This window comes from Brassica rapa, chromosome A07 (assembly GCF_000309985.2).
Source record: "Brassica rapa cultivar Chiifu-401-42 chromosome A07, CAAS_Brap_v3.01, whole genome shotgun sequence".
Taxonomy (NCBI): Eukaryota; Viridiplantae; Streptophyta; class Magnoliopsida; order Brassicales; family Brassicaceae; genus Brassica; species Brassica rapa.
In genome coordinates, this window is record NC_024801.2 from 23484568 (window position 1) to 23508306 (window position 23739).

The 23739-nt window shown below is 34.6% G+C and overlaps 4 protein-coding genes and 2 long non-coding RNA genes across 9 annotated transcripts; 3 read left to right on the forward strand and 3 right to left on the reverse strand.

Annotated features, from left to right (window-relative positions):
• Window positions 1-44: 44 nt before the first annotated feature.
• Window positions 45-1887, forward strand: LOC103831152 (protein FLX-like 2). Of its 2 annotated transcripts, none has more exons than XM_009107008.2 (4): window positions 45-136; window positions 234-918; window positions 1009-1100; window positions 1382-1887. In XM_009107008.2, exons 2-4 carry the CDS (start codon window positions 249-251, stop codon window positions 1652-1654), a joined length of 1035 nt encoding a protein of 344 aa, XP_009105256.1. In that variant the 5' UTR covers window positions 45-136; window positions 234-248; the 3' UTR covers window positions 1655-1887. The 2 variants fall into 2 exon arrangements, with proteins under 2 accessions (XP_009105256.1, XP_018508214.1); XM_018652698.2 differs by having other exon boundaries at window positions 88-102.
• Window positions 1888-3545: 1658 nt separating this feature from the next.
• LOC103831153 (F-box/LRR-repeat protein At1g67190) lies at window positions 3546-7415 on the forward strand. 2 transcript variants are annotated; one of them, XR_004449556.1, is made up of 3 exons: window positions 3546-4079; window positions 4224-5581; window positions 5966-7415. XR_004449556.1 is itself a non-coding variant. In XM_009107009.3 (2 exons), the coding sequence occupies exon 2, from the start codon at window positions 4245-4247 to the stop codon at window positions 5502-5504; it is 1260 nt and encodes a 419-aa protein (XP_009105257.2). In that variant the 5' UTR covers window positions 3547-4079; window positions 4224-4244; the 3' UTR covers window positions 5505-5693. The 2 variants fall into 2 exon arrangements, 1 of the variants encoding a protein (XP_009105257.2); XM_009107009.3 differs by lacking the exon at window positions 5966-7415 and having other exon boundaries at window positions 3547-4079; window positions 4224-5693.
• A 1827-nt stretch (window positions 7416-9242) lies between these two features.
• On the forward strand, window positions 9243-9832 carry LOC117126746. The gene is made up of 2 exons (XR_004449557.1): window positions 9243-9540; window positions 9584-9832. It is a non-coding gene; the product is annotated as an uncharacterized LOC117126746 (long non-coding RNA).
• Window positions 9341-10154, reverse strand: LOC103831154. Its single transcript, XR_004449558.1, has 2 exons — window positions 10049-10154; window positions 9341-9817 (listed from the first exon to the last, which is right to left on the reverse strand). It is a non-coding gene; the product is annotated as an uncharacterized LOC103831154 (long non-coding RNA).
• A 1890-nt stretch (window positions 10155-12044) lies between these two features.
• On the reverse strand, window positions 12045-17037 carry LOC103831155 (protein CROWDED NUCLEI 1). Its single transcript, XM_009107011.3, has 8 exons — window positions 16501-17037; window positions 15970-16179; window positions 15564-15817; window positions 15201-15471; window positions 15025-15108; window positions 12897-14860; window positions 12651-12801; window positions 12045-12564 (listed from the first exon to the last, which is right to left on the reverse strand). Exons 1-8 carry the CDS (start codon window positions 16654-16656, stop codon window positions 12367-12369), a joined length of 3288 nt encoding a protein of 1095 aa, XP_009105259.1. The 5' UTR covers window positions 16657-17037; the 3' UTR covers window positions 12045-12366.
• Window positions 17038-20663: 3626 nt separating this feature from the next.
• Window positions 20664-22202, reverse strand: LOC103831156 (cyclin-B1-2). Of its 2 annotated transcripts, none has more exons than XM_009107013.3 (4): window positions 21975-22202; window positions 21718-21818; window positions 21284-21381; window positions 20664-20980 (listed from the first exon to the last, which is right to left on the reverse strand). In XM_009107013.3, the coding sequence occupies exons 1-4, from the start codon at window positions 22098-22100 to the stop codon at window positions 20880-20882; spliced, it is 426 nt and encodes a 141-aa protein (XP_009105261.2). In that variant the 5' UTR covers window positions 22101-22202; the 3' UTR covers window positions 20664-20879. The 2 variants fall into 2 exon arrangements, with proteins under 2 accessions (XP_009105261.2, XP_009105262.2); XM_009107014.3 differs by having other exon boundaries at window positions 21718-21812; window positions 21975-22194.
• Window positions 22203-23739: the final 1537 nt, after the last annotated feature.

A 23739-nucleotide genomic window follows, 5' to 3' on the forward strand; every position in this document is an offset into this window, starting at 1 on the left:
CCAATACGCGCATAAATGGGCCGGAAAGGTGGATACATAACAATTTTCCCACTAAGCTTCTTCGATTCACCATCCTCTAAGACCATCATCACTGCTTCTAAGGTGCGACTCCTTGATCTCCTACTTGTTCCTTAAGGTGCGAAGAACCCTAATCTCTTCTGCTCTGTGAATTTATAACTCAATCGATTATACAATCTGATGATTTTGACTTTGATCATCTTCATCTTTCTCAGTTTTTCAAATTTTTGATGGAAAGCCAAGGAAGACATCCTCCACCTCATCATCTAAGGCATCCTCTTCCGATTATGCCGCCGCCGCCTTCAGCTCAACCCGCCTTTCCTCCCTTTAACAACACCCTCCCTCCACTTCAACTCATGGAGCAGAAGCTCGCCACGCAGCACGGCGAGATGCAGCGACTAGCGATAGAGAATCAGAGGCTCGCCGCCACGCACGGTAACCTACGGCAAGAGCTAGCGGCGGCGCAGCACGAGCTGCAGATGCTGCATTCCCAGATCGGGTCGATCAAGTCCGAGGGGGAGCAAAGGATGAGCGGTTTGGCGGATAAAGTCGCGAAGATGGAGGCCGAGCTGAGGAAGTCCGAGGCTTTGAAGATGGAGATGCAGGAGGCGCGTGGGGAGGCGCGTGGATTGGTGGTGGCGAGGGAGGAGCTTATGTCCAAAGTGCATCAGTTGACTCAGGAGATTCAGAAGTCTCGTGGAGAGGTGCAGCAAGTGCCGGCTCTCATGTCTGAACTTGATGGGTTAAGACAGGAGTATCAGCAGTGCAGGGCAACGTATGACTATGAGAAGAAGTTCTACAACGACCATATAGAGTCACTTCAGGCTATGGAGAAGAACTACATGACTATGGCTATGGAAGTACAGAAACTTCAAGCACAGTTAATGAACGGAAGAGCTGGTATTAGAACGGTTCTATATAGCTTCATTTTTCCACTAGTTTCTTTTTTTATATAATTTTTATAAGCTGTACTTGTCAATTTAAATGAAGGTGGCGCTTATGGTAACAACACCAATGCTGAAAACGATGCTTCTGGCCATCAGAATGGAGTTGGTTACTATGATGAGGCTTATGGTCACCAGGTTCGTGAGTTTCTCTTTGCAAGCCCTTTTATTTATATAACTCGTCTTGTACTAGTCTAGTATGTACCATATAGCCCACAAATGCGACCCGTTCACCATCATGAAAGGCAGAACCTATACACTTCTAGACTGATAAGTAGAAGGGTGAGGTCTAGGTGTTGTAAAAACTTTGCTCGATTTTGACCTGCTTGGAGTAAGGTTTGAATGTGCTTGAGCTTTATATTGGGGTGTATAATAACCTTGATGGCCGGGAACAACTACTCAATTTGTTACTTTTGCAGGGTTATGTTCCTCAACCAGCAGCTGGTACTGCAACTGCACCAAATCCAGCAGTTCCCACAGCTCAATACCCTTATCAAGGAGGATCTCAGCCAGGATATTTCCCTCCGAGACCCGGTTACTACTTCCCAAGAGGCCCTCCTCATGGTTCATATGACCCAACTAGGTTACCCGCAGGACCACAGGGTGGTCAGTTCCCGCCTGGATCATCCAACAATACGCCTTACGGCTCTGCTGCAACAACTGGTCCACGCGGAAACCCGAGTCGTAGATGAAGCTACCAACACAGAGTACATAGTGATAATAAACAAACCATCCTCATCCCTTGTTCAACTGTGTAGTTGTTGGTGGTTTTGGATTTTATCTATGTATGGTCAAGAGAAGCTAGTGAACTTTGAGTGCGATTATCTGATTTTGTGAGAGCTTCTTGACTTGAATTTGTAACGATACTGGAGATAAACAACAAAGAAGATAAAGTTTATATACTCATTTAAAAGGATTATAAATGGGGAATTCGGCCAAAAAAAACCTCAACTTTACACGAATTGCCAAAACAAACATGAACTTTGGGACTGGCCAAAAAAACACCAAACTTTTATTGACTTTAGAATTAATTAACAATTTTCGCTGACTTGCCAATTTAGCACGCCGTCAACAAATTTAACAGAAATATTTGACGTCGTTTATTGTTGACGTTAAGTGAAACGACGTCGTTTTCAAATGAGATGAAACGACGTCGTTTTACACAATTTGAAATTAAAAATATGTAAACCCCTGGATTCGAACTCAGGATGGTTGGTCAAACGGGAAGGTATTTTACCACTGAGCTACTAGCACTTTCAATGTACTTACTAACATATTTACTTTTATTTGGTACATATTAAATATAAAAAATTCTTTAAAAACTTAATAAGATCTTTAAAATTCCAAAAAAAATAAAAAATAAAGAAGATTTTTATAAAATTAATTTAGAAATTAAAAATAAAATTTTATTTTTCTTTTTAAAAAATAAAAACTCTTCCAAAATTTTCTAAAAACTTAAAAAGATCTTTAAAATTCCAAAAAATTGAAAAAATAAAGAAATTTTTTATAAAATTAATTTTGAAATTAAAATAGAAAATAAAATTTTATTTTTTCTTTTCAAAAAAATAAAAAATCTTCCAAAATTTTCAATTTTTTAATACATTTGCTAAAAGTTGAAATTAATTATACACACATAAAAAGTTGATAATTCTAACTTTAATTTTTTTGCATTTTATTATAATTTTTAAAAATTTGGATTTTGTTTAAAAAAATGAAAATTTTGGAATTTTTTTTGATTTTTTAAAGAAAAACAAATATTTAATTTTAATTCAAAATTAATTTTATGAAATTTTGGAAGATTTTTTTATTTTTTTAAAGAAAAATAATTTTTTTATTTTTTTTAAAGAAAAATAAAATTTATTTTCAATTTTAATTTCAAAATTTATGTTATAAAAAATTTCTTTATTTTTTTCAATTTTTTGGAATTTAAAGTTCGTTTTAATTTTTTAGAAAATTTTGGAAGAATTTTTTTTTAAAAAAAGAAAAATAAAATTTATTTTTAATTTTAATTTTAATTTCAAAATTAATTTTATAAAAATCTTCTTTATTTTTAATTTTTTTGAAATTTTAAAGATCTTATCAAGTTTTTAGAGAATTTTTTATATTTAATATGTACCAAATAAAAGTAAACATGTTAGTAAGTACATTAAAAGTGCTAGTAGCCCAGTGGTAAAATACCTTCCCATTTGACCAACCAACCTAGGTTCGAATCTAGGGGTTTACATATTTTTAATTTCAAATCGTGTAAAACGACGTCGTTTCATCTCATTTGAAAACCACGTCGTTTCAGTTAACGTCAACAATAAACGTCGTCAAATATTTCTGTTAAATTTGTTGACGGCGTGCTAAATTGGCAAGTGAGCGAAAACATTGTTAATTAATTCTAAATTCAATGAAAGTTTGGTGTTTTTTTGGCTAGCCCCAAAATTCATGTTTGTTTTAGCAATTCGTGTAAAGTTGAGTTTTTTTTTGGCCGAATTCTCATTATAAATGAATTGAAAGTTATATTTAATTTACCTGAATACATAGTCTAGTCTTTCGTTTTCAAGTTCAATTCATTTTTACAAATTCCAAGTTCAACGAAATCAAGGTAAGAGCATCTCCAATCTCACCTCATATTTTACTTCAAAATTGAGAAAATGGAGTGGGAAATGAAGTAATGAACAAAAAATAAAAGGATTACTCCATTTATAGAGTAATGCTTTTATTTTTTGTTCATCACTCCATTTTCCATTCTATTTTCTTAATTTTGGAATAAAATATGGAGTGGGGTTGGAGATGCCCTAACTAAAAAAAAAACTTCAACTAATTTTCCACTTTACACAATAAAGAGTCCAAAAATAAATCTCCCAGGAAATCATTTTAATAATTAAAAAATGGTTAGTCGGATGCCGTTGATTTCCACGTCCCGCCACCCAAATAATACTGATTAATTAATTTAAAAAACAAGGAGTATTGTTTATTATTTTTCCTTTTATTTTTGAGTGAAAAAATTGAAAGAAAAATCCTCGAGTCGTCGTCGTCCTCCTCCTCCTCTCTCGCCAGATCGCCTCCTGCCTTCTTCCTCATCGCAGATCCACCGTAATCGCCCAATCATTCACCCCAGAGAACAAATCGGTATTTCATTACTCGATTTTCTAAGTAATTCTAGTAACCTCTGTCATTTGGATCGGTAGATTCCGATTTTTTCCATGGAAGATTCATGATATTTAGTCTATGTTATGCATCTTGTTCAAGATCTCTTGTTATTGTATCCACCAGGGTTAGCTTCAGAGTATCATCATGGACCATCTCCCCGTTGAAGTCATCGGAAACATCCTCTCACGCCTCCGCGGCGCCCGCGACGTCGTCATAGCCTCCGCAACCTGCCGAAAATGGCGCGAAGCCTACCGCAAACACCTCCACACGCTCTCCTTCAACTCCGCCGACTCCCCCTTCTACCGAGACCTCTCCACCAACCGCCTCGAGATCCTCATCACCCAAACCATCTTCCAAACCACCGGACTCCAAGGCCTCTCCGTCATGATGGACGACGCCAGCAAATTCTCCGCCGCCACCGTCATCGCCTGGCTCATGTACACTAGAGACACCTTGCGCTGGCTCTCCTACAACGTCCGCACGACGCCGAACGTCAACGTGCTCGATATCTGCGGGAGGCAGAAGCTTGAGGCCTTGGTGTTGGCTCATAACTCGATAACCGGTGTTGAACCGAGTTTTCAGAGGTTTCCTTGTTTGAAATCGCTTTCGTTGAGTTATGTGAGTATCTCGGCTTTGGATTTGAATCTTTTGCTTAGTGCCTGTCCTGTGATCGAGTCTTTGGAGCTTGTGAGTCTCGAGATCGCTATGTCTGATGCTCAAGTGACGATTGAGCTGAGTAGTCCGACGTTGAAGAGTGTTTACTTCGATGGGATTAGTTTGGATAAGTTTATTTTGGAGGCGGATTGTATCGAGTTCTTGCATATGAAAGACTGTGTACTCGAGCTCTTTGAGCTTATTGGTAACGGGACGTTGAAGCATTTCAAGCTTGATGATGTGAGTGTTATTCATCTTGATATCATGGAGACTAGCGATAGTCTTGAGGTTGTTGATGTGAACCATTTCACTATGGTGTGGCCGAAGTTTTATCAGATGATTTCGAGATCGCAGAATCTGAGGAAGCTTCGTCTTTGGGATGTGGTGTTTGATGATGACGATGAGATCATCGATCTTGAGTCTATTGCTGCTGGCTTCACGCAGCTGACTCATCTTTCGTTGAGCTACGACTTGAAAGACGGAGCTGCGCATTATAGCTTGCAAGGGAACACTCTGTTGGAGAATGTGACTGTGTTGGAGCTTGGATGGACTGTGATTAACGATGTTTTCTCGATCTGGGTCGAGGAGTTGCTGAGAAGGTGTCCGAATCTGAGGAAGCTGATTATTTATGGGGTTGTTTCGGAGACGAAAACGCAGGGAGATTGTCAGATTCTGGCGACGTTCACGTGGTCTATTGTTCAACTCATGAGGAAATATATTCATGTTGAGGTACAATTCGAGTATGAGTGATTGGGTTCTTGTTCTCGACGCTGTTGAATACAAGTTGAAAGTATGTAAAGATTGAGTTTTGAATTTTCTTGAACTCAGTTCTCAGGTTACTTTAAATATTATTCTTCGTTCCCTCGGTTCCTTTTATGTTTCACAATGTTTGCTTGGCAGACCGGAACTGAACAGGACTGATAAATGCATTCTGTTTTACGAGAATCGGAAAACATTGTTGGCAACCTGAACTTATGTTTTAGAAATAAAAAATATATTTTCACATTCTCATAAATATACTTTTGCAAAATACTAATGCATTTTCACCAACACAAACTTTGTATTTCATGTTAACAGTATCTTTCTGTTTCAAATTATTAGTTTTTCACAAACCTTTAGTATTTGTTTATAAATATATTAATATTATTATTGTGATTAAACATTTATAGTAACTTCAGATCAATAAAAATTTAATAAATTCAGTTTTAAAGATTATAGTTTATTTCTATTAACTAATAAAGTTGCATTAAAATTTTAAAAATGTTATTTATTAAAAAAACTTGAAGAATCTTTATTTATTAGTAACAGAAATATATAATTTTTGCTATATAAATATCAAAGTAAACGCGAATAAATGACTTGGACATCTCTTGATTTCACTTTAACTCGGATCTCCGAAAACGAGCTATTGTGTGTTTGAAAGTATAAGCGAAGGATGGACCATGACCTTTATTGTTTTTCTCGACCGACACTTAATATATAGTAGCTCAAGTATGAAGAGTCTATGAATCAGGAAGAAAAATCCATCGGTCAATCCTCAATTCGATCAGACTAAATCCAAATACATCAAACGTAAGGTTAAATAGTTTGGATTGGATGTGATCAAACCAAAATAATATTTGACTCAGAATAAGCTTAGATTGGGGAGGGACCGATTCAATTGACATAACTACCGCTCTCTCTCTCTCACACAACTTGTGGACTGTATTAAATAACATATCATGTGATCAATATCTAGCTAGCTGATATCATTGAGATTCATTTTCATCTGTCTAGCAGTTTCCTGTTTCTTGTTAATTCTTATATATATTATATCTGTTGTCTTCTTCCTCAATTGTAGAGGTTGTTTTGGTTTTGTTAGATGCATCTAAGGTATGCTTAATGGTAAGATATTGACCTCACATTGTATCTGTTTTTGTCACTGATAAAAACTTATTGTCCTCACACTATTGGATCTTAGTGTTGTGTAATATTATTCTCTATTTATTGTCCTTTCATACTGTCTGGCCCCAAAGCTCCATGCCTTCTTTAAATCCAAGACCTTCTATACATACTCTGCATCTTTCATATATACCTTTCTTTTTAAAATATATACAAACTATTTTGCTCAAAAAAAAAAAATATATATATATATACAAACTACTATTGAAACTAGAATATATAGTTTTGAACCCTTTATGCCATAACTGAATTACAACTATTCGGGCATAGATTCGTGAATCTCAGATGACTGTGCAAAAGATCATAGTATTTTTTTGGTTATCTAGATCATATGTAACTAAATTCAATATAAGACTTAATTGAAAATGAAAAATAAAATAAATGAAAACATATTGGGGTTTTATAACAGTAGAGCTATAAGATATCTTATAGGAGAATTAAAAATCATTTTGTTAGAAGTTATGTCTAACAACATTATTACATTCAAGATTACTCAGACTCAGTTTGGACGGATTAATAATTATTTTACTTCTTCAAATCCAAATATAAAGTTCCAATATATCCTAAGTTTTAAAATTGGTCAGAACGTATTATGGATATATACAAAATATTTAAGTTCATCCTAATTGAATCCCACTCATGGAGATATATGTAAAATAGAACTATAATATTGTAATTGGATCGATGATCACTCTATCCACATTTAGTATTTTTGCAAAAAAAAAAAAAAAAAAAAGAAGAAGAGGATTTGGTTTGTACAGATTGGTTTGTAGTAATATAGAGGCATGGACATGCATGTCTCTTCACCTACTTAAGAAACATCTATTATGTCTCAACCTCTTTTTTTAGGTTATGAAGAGTCAATTAAATAGCGACACCACTTATGTCAAATTGTTTAAGAATATATCAACCTTTTAACAAACGAAAAGAAACTTCTTGATTTAAAACTTTATTTCTCTTCAACCTAACGCACAAATCATACGTTAAATCAAAAATCTTGTTTACTTATATAGTTATATATGATGTATTCTATGAGCTTTAGCTTCTATATACATCTCTAATTATATTCGTACAGTATGGTAGATCAATGGACTTAATTACCTTAAGTTATGTTGGTGTTTACTCAAGGCCGGTTTAAGAGGCAGGGCAATGGGGCGCGGACTCAGAACTCCAATTTTTTTAGCATAAATAGTATTAAAAGAGAGCCTGTTTTTTGTTTTCTTTTTTTAAATAAATATAAGTGCTTATCTTTTTTTTAAATTAATCATAATATATGTTTACCGACCTGTCACAAACATTAGTGTAGTATTAACATCGATCTTGGATCGAGAAAAACTATAGATTACCAACCCTCAAGAATATATTTATAAAATACTTGCGTTTGATGTCAAAAACTAAAAAAAAAACTTGTGTTTTTTTGTCAATAAATTAATTAAAAATTAATTAATTATTTTAAAATATTATTTTGGAGTTAATTTTGTTAGGTGGGGATACACCAGATGTACTGACAATATAAAACAAAATTTCGATACCCTATTTTCTAGATTGTGATATTTTACCTTACAAAGTAATGGGAAGAATTGTGACAAGAACTTGGTAACTGTTTGTTGAACAACAAATAAAAATATGGTCTGGTCTACATCCTTGAGAACTTACCAATCATTCTTTAGTGAATGATAATGAAACAAATAATTAAAAGATATAATGTGAATTAACATTTGCGGTTATGAAACTTTTTTCTTTTCTAAATGTCCTTTTTCCATTTGTTGAGCACTGTTTTCAGAACTTCTATGGGTTCAAAACCATCTTTTCTATGGGTTCTGGACGGTTTTGAAACGAACTTATGATATGTATTTTTAATCTCTTTAGAGTGAGTAAAATTTAAAATATTTTGAAAGTTTTAAGGGGTTCTAGGACTTCTTAAGATGCTGCAAGAAATCAAGGGAATTTATCTAGTTTCAAGAGGGAAGTGGACGGCTTAGAGCAAGGTTCTAAATAATATTCTTTTTGTCTCTCACATGGAAAAAACATAACCTTGCATATCATCGTTGGTTATGTTCTTTGTATGAGCATTTCAGTAGAATAATATTCGAACCCATATCATTATTTTTCACAAAATTATATAAATGCGACAGATAAGTAGGCAGTTATAATGGAAGACTAGGCATAGGAACAAGGGAGACAAAAACATAGCAAAGAGTTATGAAATTGAAAATTGAGGCTTGATTTTATTTTTTTCGTGTTCTTTTATGTTTGAAATTTAAATTTTACAATTTTCATAAGGTTAATGTTAAAAAAAAACATAAGGTCAATGTGATGCCAACTTTAGTTGTTTTATCCAAATAAGTAAGTCTGATTCAAAATTTCATTTTTATCTACCACATAAAATGAGAATTTGCAACTTGGCTGATAAAATGAATTGTCTCATCAAATAAAAATAATATCTTATTTTTATTTATTTCCAAATTAATATTATTTTCTATAACATTGTTAGTAATTTAAAAACTGAATCTCAACCAAAATCTGTAATTTCGTATTAGAAAAAAGATCAGTAAACCCCAAAAATAATACCATAAAGCATTCATAAAATTGTTTTTCAAAGCATAGATTGGTGTGTAGAAATACTAGTGACCATTAATGTTGAATTCATCTAATCATCATCCATTAGCCAAGATAATATCCATCACCCATGACATCATCCATGTAACCTTTCACACATACATACACACACGTACAACAATTTAGATGGATATGTATAAACAGATGCGTACACGCAAGTCTATATGTATGTATGAATATGTTTTGGATGGTAAAACGATGAAATCATAAAGCATAAGTTCTTGAGGTTGGAGAGTCGACGATGAAATCATAAAGCATAAGTTCTTGAGGTTGGAGAGTCGGCAATCCGAAGAGTTTGTTGGATAATTTTGTGTGCCTTTCTGCTTCTTAACTCAAATCTCATACTGTCCGTCTTCTCTATCTTCTCATACGATGATGATGATGATGACGATGATGATGATGATGATAATGAGGATCTCTTCCTCATCCTTAGACTTGCCTTTATCTTGGACTTCAAGCCTTCTACAATCTTCCCAAATCTCATCCTCACCAGAATCTGACTTCTATAGAAAAGTAAATTGAAGATTATGTACCATCTGTATTGACATACGCACTTGGAGACAGTATGAAACATTAACTCAATAACGAAATTTAAGATACCGTATGTACACTTGATAAAGATGAATATATAAAAAAACTAAGTGACTTTTTCATTTTGTGATTTATCAGTAAGATGAAAATTTGAACTAGCTAAGAGACTATATTGATCCTTTTTTTTTTTGGACAAACCATACTTCATTAATTCAAAAGTTTTACACTATTGAAGGAGAAAAAGACGAGGAGAATAGAGGAAAATATACATGTAAAAGAGAAGGATTTGGAGGAACAAGAGTCAAAAGAGAAGTAATAATAAGAGAAGAGAGAGTTGAGAGATATCGAACCTCTTGAAAGTGTGACTTGGAGATATTAGAGATGATGAAAATGGAGGAGAATATACATATAAATATGGGTGTACATGTGGTGGGAGGCTGATGTCAAAGGTTGTGAACTTGTGACTATGTGAGTCTCGTGACCTTATTTTTTAATCTTTAACTAATATTCTTTACAAAAACAGGAACATATATTTATGGTTAATGTATGGGTTTGATTAGTCAGAGATTAAAATATTAAAGAATCACCAAATCATGACTCTTTGTGAATTATTTTTTATTTTATTCCGTACATTATGCATCTTCTTATCAACTTACGTTTCGTAATATCCTGGATATTGAAAGGTGAATGCCAAAAAAGAAAGCTGAAAATAGAAAAACTGTCTAGTCGTTTCATCACGATGATTTTAGGAATTTGTTTTGTTTCTTTCTCTATATAAATATTATTTTTCCATTTTTACTTTCCATCACTTAATATTTTCCCAATCTGTAACTCTTTCTTTATTTTTCTCATCAACATAATACATTTTTCAATATGTTGACGATGTCATCAACATATTTTGATAACTTTGAATGTTAAGATTTTTATTTATTAATTTCTACGCAACTGGCTAGAAATATAAATTAAAAATTAAGAAAATGACTTTTTGTAAAAACATATCCAATTAAGATCTTAATTTTCAGTATTAATTTATTCAATTCGGTAAGACGTGCTCAGTCGGATGTGGTCTTAGAGCATCTTTAATCCACAAACTCATTTGGGATGCTTATTTTTTTATTTTTTGTCTGATTAAAAAAAATTAAAAATGAACCAATCGCGAACCACCATGTGTAAGTAAAATCCGCAAAACAGTACAAGACTCAGTGCTTAATTTGAAATTTTTGGCAATGCTTCTTAGTATATTATGGTGGAGCCCACTCATAAGCATCCCCTTAAGCATTCCCGTTAATTGTGCTCTTAGGTGCTTTGTTTCCATCATATGTGACTCATTGAAGGTCAAATCTGACGGGGCCATTGAAGCTCATATATATAGAAAAATGTAACTAAATTTTAAATTAAAATAAAAATATCAATAATGGAAATTAATCTAACAAATTTTTTTTTTAATAATATCTATGTAAGTAACCATCGTGAGACTTAACATAAATGCAAACATGATTCTTGTGACTGTTTGAACAGGATAATGTTTTGTTTTTATATAGGTTGGGGTTTATTTTAATATATGATTGTCTAATTTTGTGACGTCTACAATCATCGGTCTAAGAACTCCAGTTAGCCTCTTTCAAGTGACCTGCAGAATCTGTTAAAAGGATGTTTCGACAACACTTTACTGCTTTTTTTATGTGTTCGGCGTACACAATCCTTCCTTGCGCTTCATCTCTTCCCCCTAACTCCTTCACGCACGCTTAGAACCATAGGGGTGAGTATATGATGAAAACAAACAGAGTACAACCTCTGTATCTTTTTCTGCGGTTTTGTATTTTTGGCCCGTTTTCTGAATTACACAACTTACTTGGGCTCTCGGGATACACGAAATGCAATGATGATAAAAACATTTTGCTCAATCAGATCCTAGTGTAAGATTTTCATCAATTTCCGAATATGATACGGGTCCAGGCATACCATTACCAAGATCCTAGTTGCCACATACCACGATGCTGGGAACTTTTATCGGTGTAGTTGTTATAAATCCTTCACACACTATCTTCGATCTCGCTTTGTGACTGTGAGTGATGATTATAGAAACAGATAGGCCATAAGGTGTAGTTGTTATAAATCCTTCACACACTAAACTGATGAGTCCTAACCGTTTTAACATGCCAAAGAAAATAACTTTGACAAAATAAATAAAAGATCAAATGCAAACACTCGTTGGAGACCACTATCATAAAATCAAATAATCATCTTAAACAGACCAAAAGAATGTGTAGAATTATCCTCTTAACCATGATAGCAACTAAAGTGGTAGAAAGCTAGAAAGAAAACACTACAATCTGGTGAAATAAATCCACACAAAGTTGACACCAACCAGAAAAAAAAAAGAGAAAGAAAAAGATACAAAGTCTCCTAGGATAAGCTAGAGATGTGGAAAGCACACACACTAATATTGTCAACAGAAGAAGATTGGTTCTTCCTCAACATCATAGGCCACCAAACTACACCCTCTGATCAAAGATGGCGGCTACGTCGTCAAGAAAGTCCAGAGCTTCTTACCAATGGAGACATTCCCGGGATGTTCCGTATCCGATTCATCTTCCTCTTCACCATCGTACTCCCTTTCAGGTGTTCTGTTCACATCTTCTTCACTCGCTGCTGCACTCTCGCCTGTTCTTTTGGGCGAACCAGCATCTGTCTCCTCAGAGTCTGCCATGCCTTCAATCTATATTGTAACATGAAAGAAAACAGATTGGTCAATCAAGAAAAGGTAAAACCAAAACTGCAGCTAAGTTGTGAAAGCATTTTTACCTCCACCACATTCGCAGTTACTCCATTATCGCTAACAGCAACACCTACTGATGCTGTGGCAGTGGTTTGAGCACAGTGAACACCCTCCTCTTGTTGTTGGACTCCATCGGCCTCTTCATTCTTCTTACCAATTGCAGTTTTTCCAGCCACCCTAATAACCCAAATGTGAAAACATATATTAACAGCCTGAACTAATTATAATTAAGGATAAGCAGCTCCAGTGTAAATGGAAAATGAAGTAGTAACCTTCTGGATCGACGGAGATTATATCTTTGTCCCACCACTTCTTGTTCCTCTGATGCAACTTTCTGCCGCCTCTTCCCACGCTGATGCTCTCCTCCTGTGACGCTATCTGATTTTCCATCGCTCTCGTTACCATCCTGCTCACTAGTACAAGTTCTTAAAGATCCCACACGTCCACGCTTACGTCCGTTCTTTGAAACACCACCTTTATCAGAACGACCAGGCTCACCCATGCTTCCATCGTCTGCCTCATTGAATTCTATAGATTTCCCATAGATAGCTTTCGCATCTTCCACAACAGCTTTCACAGAGCGTGTCCTTCTGATTCTCGCTTTCCCTCTCAACCGTGATTGACCATCCGCATTAAGATTAGACAAAGAATCCGCAGCTACTTCCTGAGCCTTGCTGTCGATGTTGCTTTGATCACCGTCTGAGACTTCGACTTCTCTTGTGTCGTTTTCAGATTGGGCCGGAAGCATAGTTGATGGCCCACTGTTCACGTTACCTTGCTCAGTAGACTGAGGCTCTTGGTCAGGGAAAGCAGAAGTGTCTGCCATTTTTATTGGGGACAACTTAAGAATCTTTGAAGTACATTTCCTGAGCCATGAAACCGTCCCACCTTGAACTGGCAATCCTAAGTCAGTAGCAGTTGGCGATATATCCTTCAGTTCCTGCCGTGGTGCTTCGTCCTGAAGAATGTTTTCCAGTTTTGACAAATTAGGCAGTTCAAGATTATCAATCTCAGGAAGCGCTGCAAGCAGTTCACCACAAGGATTGCTGCAGTTCCTATTACTTTCCATGGAAGAAAGAAAACGGTTCCTCTCGCTGATAAACTGTTCGCGCTGCTCCTTGAGTTTCTTGGTTAAGGCAACGAGGTCATCAACATCTTTCCGAATCTCTGTCTGTTGCTCCTCAAGAATTTTCTTACTAGCATCAATTTCTACCTTTTCTTTCTGTATTCTCTGTCTATCGCTCTGCACTTCCGTCATTTCTCTTCTGGCTACGTCTCTTAGGTAATTGATATTGCTCAGTTCCTTCTCCCTCTCTTCCTCAAATAGCTTCTCTTTGGCTTGCAGCTCCCTTTCTCTTTCTTCCAGTTTACTCTGCATATCAGACTCGAGCTTCCTTTTGAGCATTTCAACATCATGGAGCAGTTGGCTCCTTTCGCTCTCGGCTTTCTTTGAGATCACAGAACGCTCGTGCTCCATTGTATCTGCAAACGCAGCTTTGGCCACTTCGAGTGTTTCTACCTCCCTTTTCATGTTGTCGATTGCTTCTTGCTTCTCCTTTCTCAGTCTTTCTTCTTCCAAGTGTGTGTTTCTCTCTAGTTTCTCTTTCTGATCAGCCAAATTCTTTAGTTCGGTCTCGATCTCAGCTTTCTTCTCATCAAGCTCTTCCCATTCTTTCTCAAAGCATTCCCTTTGGGCCTTCAGATCCTCAACCTCTTTCGAAAGCAGCTCCTGCTGAGACCTGCACTTTTCTATTTGCTCCTTTAGTTCTGTTTGCAGGCGAAGATACTCGGACCTCTCCTCCTCAGTGACTTTAAGCTCTTCCTTCTCTTTGCGAATCTCAGATAGATGTACTTCGTTTTCAGCCTTTATCTTCTCGACTTCAGCTATAAGACTGAGAATATTTTCTTTATCCTCGGCTAGTTTTCTCTTCTCAGTTTCCAATGCCTTCTCCTCGCTTTTCAAGGCTTTCTCTCTGCCAGTTACGCCTTTCAGTCTTTCTTCAAAATCTTTTTCCTTTTCTTTGTGCTTCTCCAGTTTCTTATCTAATGCCTGCTCGCGTTTAGCGACTTTCTCTTCCATGTGCTTCCACTCAGCATCCCTCTTTTCCACCTCTGCAACCTTGCTCCTCAAGCTGTCATCAACAGATTTCCTTTTTTGCTCCATTTCCATTTCAAACTCTCGCTGTGCTGCCTCCAACTTAGCTTGGTGTTCATCAATTAGTTGCTGAACTGCAACCTGTCAATTATCCAAACATTAAACAATGTAGCACAGTCAAAACTCAGAATGCACAAATATGTACTAATACAGATAGAAAAATTTAAAACAAAGAGGGTGACAGAAACATTCATTCATCTATATTTCAATATATATAGAGAGAATGTGAGGGAGAGAGGGCTTGCCTTTTCTCTGGCATCCAGTTTCTCTTGCAAAGCTAGCAGCTCTCGCTCTTTTGTCTCTATAGATTTCTTCAACAAATCAGTTTCCTGCATCCAGAGGAAGTGTGTCAATGGACAAGATTCCAAATACTTTAGATAATAATTAATATGCTGCAAGGAAAAAAAAAGAAGCAGCTTACTTGCTCCCTTAAAGCAAGAGCTTTTATCCTTGAGCTGATATCATCTTCTTTTTTCTTCAAAGCAAAGTTAGCAGCATCAATCTTCTTCTGTGCCTCTTCAAGTTCTTTTCCCTTTTGCTTGATAATCTTGTCGCTTTCATTTGCCCTATCCTCTCTCTGTTTTACCATCATCTGAGATTTAGCTACTCTTTCTTCTCCTTCTTGCAGCTTTCTTTCCCATTCACGCAAGTCCTCCCTCTGCTTTGTCAAACTCGCCTCCTCTGCTTCTCGTCTGAAACATAAAAAAATAAGTTGAACCAATGAAGTCACCATCCCTCAATAAGAAGCAAAGAAGCTGGACAAAGATTATAAAAGAATACTTACTCAGTAATGTGGGAAAACCGCTCTCTTTGAAGGGAACTTTCTCGGGCTTCCACATCCTTGGACCTCCTCTCCACCTCCGAACTCTTTCTGCTAACTTCAGCAAGTCTCGCATCAACAGCGCGAAGCTTTGCCTCAACTTCGAGAGATTTCTCTTCAACACTTCGGACCAATGCATTCGCCTCCATCAACTTTGAGTCAGCTGTAAATTTGATCTCTGCGTTTTCAGAGCGTAGTTCCCGCAAAGCCTTCTCCAGCTGCATCAGTTTTAAGAGTCTCACAAATCTTATGCATAGTATTAAAACGGACCCTTATGCCCAAAAGAGATTTAAATCAAAGAAAATAGTTAAATGTATACTAAAACTATGTATTAAAGAAGAGTACAGAAACTTGGAAGTTTGAATCTTACATCAAGTGCACATTGCTTCTCAATCCCCAGAGCTTTCCTCAACCCTTCTTCCCGCTTCTCAACATCTGCCATAGCAACCATGTGCGCGTTACGTTCACGCTTAAGGCACTGGTTAGCCTCATCAAACTCATCTTGAAGCTCTTCGAATTTGGAACTCCACTCCTTTTTCTCCAGCAGAAGAAGACCCATATTGTGTTGGTATTCAAAAAGCTGTTTAAACAAATCAACCAAACCAGCAAAAAATCATATGATCAAACCAAGTCGAAGCAGTAACAGTAAGAATCATCCACAGTAAAACAAAATTCACATCCACAACTAAGCCATCACTTAAACAAATTTTTACAGATCCATGAATTATACAGTGTCAATAAAGGAACCATTTTTTTAAACAATGCCTACGAGCTTGACAACCGTAACCAACATTCAATACCCAACTGTACCAGAAATCAAGGGAAACAGAAAAATAAATTAAAAGGCCTAAAAAACTAACAGAAATAGAAAAATAACGAACAGATCACAATAAAAGCAAACCTCTTTTTCAAGCTCTGAAACTCTATCGGGCAATCTTCTTGGATCATCCTCGTACTGGATCTCACTCACCATGCCCGAAACCTTCCCATTCGAATCTGGGTTCGTCGCTTTCGTTGGAGTAGACCAACGTTGCCACACCTTCAGAGGCGTGGACATCCTTCTCCAACAGATCTAAAAACCCTAACTTTCTCTCACCCAGCAGTCAAAACGACCTGAATTGCGAAATTGAACTCCAGATATCGAAAACCCAGATGCCCAATTCTTAACAACGATCTCCTCTGACTTCACTCTCTCTCTCTCTCTCTCTCTCTCTCTCTCTCTCTGTAAATTGCAATAGAGTAATAAGAAGGGAAACAGAGAGAAAGGTATATTCTTTTTTCTGAAGGCTCCGGATTTAAACTGTGTTCCTCAATTCCGGTACCGAAACTGGTTTGAAGTCCGGCAACGTATCTACGCAACCTCTCTCTCTCTCTCTCTCTTGTTCGCTGTGCTGGAATCCTTTTTTGTGTGGCTCGCGCGGATCGTTTCACGTTCTCTTCCTTTTATCCTATTTTATATAAGTGGACCCCTAACTTTCTCTTTATTTACTTTTCGGCCCGCCGTCTTCGTTATTTGCTCGAAGGTTCCCAAGGGTATATTTGGAATTTCCGATTTACAACGGTTATGCGCTACAACTGTTCACTTATGTGTAAGACGAAACTACCCCTTATAATGAAGAGTAGTTTTGTCTGTGACGACCAGGCGTGGTGATGCTGTTTCGGTAAGGCTAGTTTTGGAATTTTTTACTCACTGGTTGAAAAAGATAAAAACGGATAATAACAACATTAATAATATAGTTATTCTATGATATAGTTACCAAAAGGGAAAATAAGTAGATTTGGTTCATTTGGTTGTAATCTTATTTTTACTTTCGCTATCTGAATTTTTATAGAAATACAATTAATTCATGTTGTGTGGAATGTGGAATTATTCGGTCAAGTGAGAATATTTAATATGAGATTTGGAGTGATCTGTATTAAATTATCAAATCTTATGATGTTTAGACATATTAAAAAAAAAACAAATTATATTATAAAATTTGTAATTTTAAATATATTTTAAAATCTACTATTATTATAACTAGTAAGTAGTTGATTTTAAGAAACTATTTCTTACAACGACTCTTACAAAAATCATGTCGCTTCAATTTTTTTTATTGAACTTTTAAAAGTTAAAAACTAAATTTTAAATATCAGATAAAATCCTAGAGTTTTAGCTACAGTCATATAAAATTTCCAATTCACCAATACTATTTTAAACATTATTATAGCTAAATCATTATAAAAATTCAAATAGCAAGTTATATTCGGGTAAACTAAAATTTAACCATATATTTTTATTAAACTAGAGTTTAATTTCTTCGGCTAAATGAATGAACTTAAGTTGGTAATCTCTAACTCTTTCAGTTGAACGACAAAATTATTGGTTTGCAGCTCTTCTTTGTGTTGCCAATGTTGGTTATTGCTCGATTTATTGGGTAGTCATGCTTGTATTCTTTTTTTCGTGTTTAATGTATTTAATCTTCAGAAAAATTATAACTCATGTAATTTTTAGGGTTTGAGACTGTTTTATATCACAGTGTTTCGTGGCAACCGAGAGTTTACATTTGCACTTTATTTAGTAAGATATGAGCATGATTAGCTATAACTATGTCTTTTTGGTTACCTAGGTCATTCAGATCCGAAAACCTTACTAATTTTAGAGAGCATGGGACAAACCATGTAAAATATTGCATGTTCTACATACGTACAATAGTAAATAGGGGTACCTAATGCATTTCCAAATCTGTTATACCACCTGATTCAACCATGCCCATGCAGACGCTATAACTCTGTTTCAGTCTTAGTTTCCAACTGCTCGGTCTTATAAATAATTGTTGTAACTTTTTGTTTGGTTTTGTTTTTGTTTAGGTATCTTTTTGCTACTCCGCTCCTAGTAATACTTATAATTTCAATAAAAAATAAATTAGTACTTAACTTCGAAAATATATATACTTGACTAAGAGTCTAAGACTAAAAGAAAAAAAAATGAGAATAGTATTTGATATATACAACTTCTACAACTTTACAATAAATAAAAATTTGAAAGTATATTTTAACTTTTCTCGTAAAATCAAAATTTAAATAAACATTTCTGTTCTATGATTTTAGTTTATTTTTCTAAAATCATTTCTTTAAAATTCATAGCAATTTTTTTTTAAAGAATCAAAAGTTCGACTTTAGAATTATACGAGAAAACAGTTCTACTTACAATACTATAATTTATTTTACAAAAGACATATTTTCAATAACTATTTCTGAAATTCAAATTGTTGGTATAAAATTTATAAATCTACGGATACTTTACTTTATGAAAATTCTGTTTTGGTGTACTATTAAATTAAAAGGCTTTCATAATTTCTGCTTACTTAAGAAATTTATTATTTATCATTTACCAGGTTAATATGTTAGAAAAAACACGTTAGTGTTGTTCTGTTTTATTATAATGTACCAGATTAATTCTTTTAAAATCCGTTTAGGTTGAAAAATGGACAATATGGACAAAACGAGAATAAAGGAATTAAAAATTAATGAACAGAAAGGCAAGGTGGCTGAGAGCTGTGTACATATGGGCGTCGTAGACTTGTAGTGTTTTGACGCAAGTGTGTGATCTGTCTCTCCACGTGACTCGTATCATTGTGATTGGGCTGTTTAACGCTCTCGTATGATCTCAACTCTGAAACCTTATTCAACAAAAGCTAATATAATAAATTTGTTACCTAAAAAATAAGGGAAAAAATAAGTGAGACTAGTCAATTCTGAGCCAAACTTTTATGTGTTTACTGAATAATATAATGATATGAATAAGAATGTTTTGGCAGAAAAAGATTAAGAATATTTTTGGTTTTGTCAACTACTGATTATGAATAATCTTATCTATTAAAGGAAAGTCATCATTTTTTTGCCTATGATTTTTTATTCACATCATCTTTTAGAAAATTTATCAGATATCTATTTTTATAGTATTCTAACAATAAATACTTATTTAACTAAATTAAATATGAATGAAGTTTTTTTTTTGTAACATAAATATGAATGAAGATATTCCACAAAAATTAAACACAAAATTTAAAATTAAACTTACAACACTATTTTATTAATTTTAAAACTTATTTTATATATTATCCACTTTTTGTCATATATATTATCCACTTCAAATATTTTAGTTTGCGATAAACAAATTTATAATTTTAAGTTCGCATAAGTTATTTTCACACATAAGTTCATTTAAATTTCTCAATTTTAAAAAATAAAATTATAGATTAAAAGTTTCTTTATAAGCTAATGAATATTAGTTTCTTGATTGAGCAATATCTTATAATTTAATACATTTAAAATTTCTAACATTATTAATTTATAGAGATTTTAGAATAGTTGAATTCAAATTATCGATTTCAGCTTTTAGTTATCATTAAAATTTAGAAACAGTTTATGTTTCAAACGGCTTTTCAATTCGATTTGGTTTATTTGGGGTAATTGTTGCATGTGTTAATTTTACTTTTAACTCGGTCAGATTCCGCCAGATTTCTTTGTAACAATTTAAAGTCTTAGTTATTCAGCCAAATTCAGCTGTAGTCCACAATTTTGAAAATTTTGATACACATGTTGAAAAGAAATGTAAACGAAAGATGCTAAATACAAGTGGGTCGTTGGCTCCCGCCGTCTTGCCGCCATATTAATTAGACTCGTCCGTCTTCTTCTACAGAATATCCATTACACATCATTCATTATTTTTCAACAAATAAAATGGTCTAATGTTAGATTGTTAGTGATAGAAATGAATTAAAAAGCATGATAAGAAGTGGACGGGGTAATGGAGAGTTAGTGGGCCTACGTGAGAAGAACGTTTGAGTTTAAAGCGTCATGACTCACGAGGGCCGCCTCCTATATTCTTTTCTGACCGTTGCTAATAGTATACTTGTATATTTTTCTTTTGGATTTCCTTTAGGGAATAGTTTTTGTTGGGAATCAATTTTAAAGAAGACTTTGGCAAAAAAGCATCTTTCAGCTGAGAAAACTAATCACCACAGATCAAATAAGACATCACCGGTTAACTTATGTAAGGTGGTTTAGTGTGGAAGTGACTGAGATTTTAATTATGATTCTATCAAATTCGAAAGGTATAGTTTCGCAAAACCTAACATACTAGAATTGATTGACCATGTTCAGTAGTTGTCTCATCAGACATCACACTTGAAGAGAGTACATGTCAAAAGAGGTTCATACACGATTCCACTTGATTCATCATTCAAAAGCTAAAGAAGACATAACATGCAATAAACCAGGACCATGATGAGGGCCTTAAATGAAACTTGGGGGAACCGGGCCCTTTGACATGCCAAGACGAACTTCCATCCCGTGGTGGAAGTCTACTGGCCTGACAGTCTCCGAGTCACGAGGGTCTGCAAGGAATGAAAAAATACTTGTTTCAGATAAACTGATATTGAATTCTAACACCATGAACACGTTTATACGCCCCCGTTTCATAACTTAATCTGGTCTATTGTACTGAAAAGGGAGAAGAACTTTACAAAAAAAACAATCTGCTGCTTCTGTCGAGCAGCAAATACAGTATCAAAGTATTGATTTTTCATCAAATTGCTGCTAGTGCATACTGAGATACCATCAAACTGGAGTCAACTGATCTAGAGAAATGAATGTAGCATTGAGAAACACGAAATGCAATAGGAGTAAAGAACAATTACCATTCAAGTAATCCTCAAAACCAAAGTCATCAATGGCTCCTGTGTAGACTTCTAAACCGAGCATAGATGACGGAATTGGTCCAGCCGGTCTTTGAAACCTAAACATTCCAGAGAGAAAAAGATAGATTTGAGAACAGTACAACCAAATATTGTTTTTTTTTATTCACACAAGCAGATCATGGAGCAAAACACTTTACACCTTATCCTCCCCAATGCAAACATTAACAACTGAGCCCGTAACCAGTAATGCACACAACTATCATATCGCTAATGAAAACATTGAATAAATGGAACTTTATAAATGTATGCATCTAACTAAAACCCACACATGACAAAAACTCCATCTACAAACTCTTTAGTTTTTGATAACTAACAGCAGTGTTCTAGTAACCAAGTAGTAACTTCTTGAGTAGTAGATAATGTTGCAAACTTACCGAGAGAGAATCTGCCTGTCCATATCCATCTTCAAAGGAAGTGCAGTCCCGTAGGTATGCCCAATGATCGTCCTCTTCATCGCCTCATGAGATCTCTTCTCCTGAAACCGTAAGATCAAAACTCCAATTGCTACTCTCAAATCAAACCTAACAGCTATATAAAGCAAATCTGAAGCTCTTTTCTTGTATGATTAGCTACTTTCCCTAGATTCAATCGGTAATCTAAACAGAAGAAGGAGAAAGAAGAGCTCGATTACAGATTCGTAGGAGGATTCGAGCGGGTGAGATCCGACGATGTCGCTCTTAACGCCGTTGAGACCAAATCGAAGAGCGTCTCTCTTCACACCACCGATCTCATGAGCTATCTTCTTCGGCGACTCCATTATTCCTCTTTGTTCCGTTCTGCTTCCTCTTCCTCTTTACTTGTAGCTTCTTCCTCTGCGACTTTCGGAGCAAGAAAACTAAGAGACCAAGACAAGTTTTATAATGGGCTTTGTTTCATGAAGGCTTGTAATTGGGCCTATTTAGATCGGCTCTCATGAATAGTAGTTGTGATTTACAATTACAGCCCTTTTAGATTTTATTTGCGTACATAATATTTTTAAACATTTTTTTAAAATCAAATTCGGGTTCAAATTTGTTCACACAAAAAGAAGAAGAGAATTATGGTTCAAATTTGTTCTTCAGTGTGATTTTAAATCTTTATTTAAATGTATTCAATAACTAGACTGTAAAGGAGTAAGTATATTATTTCAAAAGAAAGACACCCGGACGCAGTGGAGGTCAGTCAGTCAAGGTCAGACTAATAAACAATAATTAATAGTACCACAAAGACAGGGAGCAAAATATATAGTGTCAATATTAAAAGCAGCTATTTCGGCGAGTGTTCATAGGGTGATCTGACAAATGAAATTTTATATAATATAAAGTTACAGTTTTCAACAAAATCTTTTGGGATAATCAGTTTCCACCCATTTCTTAATTAAATATTGTAGATTACTAATAGGTACTTAACTAATCCGACTAGCCAAGTCTAGATATCAATGTCAGTTTGTTTTGAAGAAGAACAAGCATGAAGAAGAAAAAAAGGCAACAAAAATTTAAATGATAATGAGATGAAACTTTGAAGAAGCAAAATTCGATAATGCAAAGTACTATATGTTATTGTCGGTAGAGGTGAGCACGATAAACCGAACCTAAATTGAACGGAATCTGACTTAGACTCCGAATGGTAACTACGGTTTGAGCGGTGCGGGACAAGCGGTTTAACTCGGTGCGGTTTTAACAGTTATAAAAATGTATAAATATATAATATATGTAGAGATTTTTGTTACTGTTAACTGTAGGGCGGGACGGGACGGTTCGTAACATTTGAAGTCTTAAAGTATTCAAAATTTCAAACAGTAATTAATCACTAGACTAGATCAATACTTTTAGATAAATCTAAACAAAATAATTAAAAGGTAGGCTGGATCTCTAAAACATAAGTAAATAAGCTAAATTTTTTTTTTTGCCAACCATAGTTATAGTATACTAATTTAAACTAAAAACTAATTCAGAAAGTCAAATCTATAGAAAATGATCAACATAAAATATAGTTAATGGAGAATTTCGAGCACTTACAACAAGTTTATCCAAAAGTGTATTTTTATTTATATGAAAAGTTACTTATGTTTTTAGAAGCTAACTCAGTTTTTAATTAGCTTATTTCACATTTTAGATCTCTGAAACAAAATTAGATAAGAACTCAATTAAATCGCTGAAATTCATTTATATGAAAAGTTAAAAACGAACCTTCTATGGTTTTAAACACAATTTTTACCAATTAAAAACAAATTTCTGCAAAAATTATATCATATTAATTTAAATATTAAATTTTAGGTATAAGATAAAATCTTTTTTTTTCTAAATTGGAGTAACTTCATTATAGAATTGAGTTTCACTTCAATCATATTTCACTGTGGAATGAAAAGTGGATAAATAAACAAAAATTAAAAATATTATATTTATAGAGAAAATATG

Coding starts and splice junctions, on each gene's coding strand:
- LOC103831156 (XM_009107013.3), bottom strand. CDS start 22,100: ATGGAGTCGCCGAAGAAGATAGCTCATGAGATCGGTGGTGTGAAGAGA. Junction 21,819..21,974: donor TCGAATCCTCCTACGAATCT/GTAATCGAGCTC, acceptor TTACGGTTTCAG/GAGAAGAGATCTCATGAGGC. Junction 21,382..21,717: donor GACAGGCAGATTCTCTCTCG/GTAAGTTTGCAA, acceptor TGGAATGTTTAG/GTTTCAAAGACCGGCTGGAC.
- LOC103831152 (XM_009107008.2), top strand. CDS start 249: ATGGAAAGCCAAGGAAGACATCCTCCACCTCATCATCTAAGGCATCCT. Junction 919..1,008: donor GTTAATGAACGGAAGAGCTG/GTATTAGAACGG, acceptor ATTTAAATGAAG/GTGGCGCTTATGGTAACAAC. Junction 1,101..1,381: donor ATGAGGCTTATGGTCACCAG/GTTCGTGAGTTT, acceptor TTACTTTTGCAG/GGTTATGTTCCTCAACCAGC.
- LOC103831153 (XM_009107009.3), top strand. CDS start 4,245: ATGGACCATCTCCCCGTTGAAGTCATCGGAAACATCCTCTCACGCCTC.
- LOC103831155 (XM_009107011.3), bottom strand. CDS start 16,656: ATGTCCACGCCTCTGAAGGTGTGGCAACGTTGGTCTACTCCAACGAAA. Junction 16,180..16,500: donor TTTCAGAGCTTGAAAAAGAG/GTTTGCTTTTAT, acceptor TTGTTTAAACAG/CTTTTTGAATACCAACACAA. Junction 12,565..12,650: donor TAACTGCGAATGTGGTGGAG/GTAAAAATGCTT, acceptor GTTACAATATAG/ATTGAAGGCATGGCAGACTC.